Genomic DNA, 1,937 nt, shown 5'->3' on the forward strand with positions numbered 1-1,937 from the left:
GCCGTGGAAATACGGAAATATCCACCTTGTGGGGAGCAGAGCTGGAGCTCTTGAGGTGGAGCTCCTGCTGTTTTCATGTGCAGCTCGAATTCGCTGATGGAATATTTTCGAGCATTGGCTAATTAGCTCAAAGGTTTGGCTCTCATTACTGAGACATGAAGGGAGGAGGGAAAGGGGAGGGGGAAAGAAAAAAAAAAAAAAACCCAACAAAACAACCAGGCAGGACAATTTTGTTGGGAGGCCACCAGGCAGGAGTGAAGCTGTAATTGTGCACACAGTTGAAAGGGTTATTGTTTCTGACACTGGTAATCCATCCTCTTTGACTTCTTGCTTGCCAAACTCAGAAGTCCCTGGTCTTTGCTCCAGGAGCAGCTGGAACATCCCAAGCACTGCAGGCTTTGGAATAATTTATATTTTGCCTTTGATTTAATCACGTCTCCTCAATGAAGCAACCGCTGAGGGCTCTTGTGCCTGGTGCTCGGACTGAGTCTCCTTTGGGTTCTGCCTGGCAGGGTGGATCCACATCCTGATTTATCCCTATTTTGGGGGTAAATCTGAGCTCAGCAGCTCCTGTGACAGTCGCAGCTTTTGGGTATGAGGATGCTCATCTCACCACAGCCTCCCAGCTCCTGCTGTCCTGTCCTGTGCCCTCTCCAAAGCCATGGATTGCTCTGTCCAGCTTTTGTTGGCCCTCACAGCTCTCAGGGGACCTGGATTTTAAATTTATTGCTTCCTTGGCTCCATTTTTCAATTTGCCACGACATTACCATCAATCATGACATTAACACACCAGTTTGTGCACCTCTTAAACACAGGTCTGGGACTGGAAAGGGAGAAGTCAAAAAGTCCTGTTTCTGCTTCTAAGGCTCAAAAATAAGCCTGTTATTTGGGTAAAACAAGAATAACTGTGTGCCAGGGGTGCTGTTACATCCGTGCCCTTCCTTTCTGCTCCACAGGTGTGTTTGGTGGCCGTGGCAGAGGAATTCCAGGCAGTGGAAGAGGCCAGCAGGAAAAAAAGCCAGGCAGACAATCAGCCAAGCAGTGAAATGTCTGCACCCAGGCCGGGGACAGTTTGGGTTTTGTCACCTCAGGATTTGCCACGTGTTCAAAAACGTTCCCTTTCCCACTCTCCCGTTGAGTCAATCAGAGCCCAAATCAGGTTCATTTGGAAGCCCCTCGTGATTTAATCTGGTCAAGTGGAGTTTTCACTCCTTGTAGTTAGTAAGTCATTGGAAATATTTCTTAAAAAAAAAAAAAAAAGAAAAAAAATCATTTATGGTTAAGGACTGAAGTTCTGCCTTCTCCTGAGAGTGAATTTTTCAGGGTCGCCAGGTTTAATTTAAAATATTATCCTGTTCAGAGGTACCAGAACGAAGGCAAACAGACACTTTCTGGATTGTTTGGAATTTTTTTTGGGTTTTTTTTAATATACTTGAAACTTGGGAAACGTGTGTTTGTAACAGATGTGTGAGCCTTTTGCTTTAAAAACACTGAACTTGAGGGTATTGTGTCTGTACACGAGTAGTCTTAAAGGTTTGGGGTTTTCTAAAGCCAACAAACCTTTAAACTATTGCTTTTCTTTTCCTGGCCAGTCAGTTCTGTCTCTCCTATGGCTGAAAGGAGAACTTGGGGTGAACATTGGCCTTCAAGGGTTGTTCCCAAGAGAGCTTTGTGATAAATGAGCGTTTCCCAATTAGTTCATTGCTAACTTGACTTCAGATTAGAAGTTTCCTTTAAAGGAACAGGTTTTCTGTGGGTTTTTTTTTTTTGCATGAGGCTGGTGCTCCCCTCGCTCCTCATGGGTGATTTTTTTTTTTTTAATTTTCTGGAAAGCAACTGAGTTGATTTACTTGGATTTATTTCCCTCCCACTCGGAAAACTCTTCCCCCTTTTGCTGTGACACCAAGTCCTGAACTGTTGACAGTATTTTTCAACCT

The 1,937-nt window shown here is 44.4% G+C and overlaps 1 protein-coding gene across 2 annotated transcripts in view; it reads left to right on the plus strand.

Annotated features, from left to right (window-relative positions):
* LSM4 (LSM4 homolog, U6 small nuclear RNA and mRNA degradation associated) overlaps nt 1-1,334 on the plus strand; it is a 7,258-nt gene extending 5,924 nt beyond the window's left edge. Inside the window, exon 5 of one of the 2 annotated variants that reach the window (XM_017839030.1) lies at nt 957-1,334. In XM_017839030.1, coding sequence (XP_017694519.1) covers nt 957-1,045 — 89 coding nt within the window. In that variant the 3' untranslated portion in view covers nt 1,046-1,334. The remainder of the gene's footprint in view (nt 1-956) is intronic. The other variant, XM_017839032.1, reaches the window with a different exon arrangement.
* The last annotated feature ends 603 nt before the right edge of the window (nt 1,335-1,937 follow it).

This window comes from Lepidothrix coronata, unplaced genomic scaffold (assembly GCF_001604755.1).
Source record: "Lepidothrix coronata isolate B3197 unplaced genomic scaffold, Lepidothrix_coronata-1.0 Scaffold371, whole genome shotgun sequence".
In the NCBI taxonomy this organism is placed as follows: domain Eukaryota; kingdom Metazoa; phylum Chordata; class Aves; order Passeriformes; family Pipridae; genus Lepidothrix; species Lepidothrix coronata.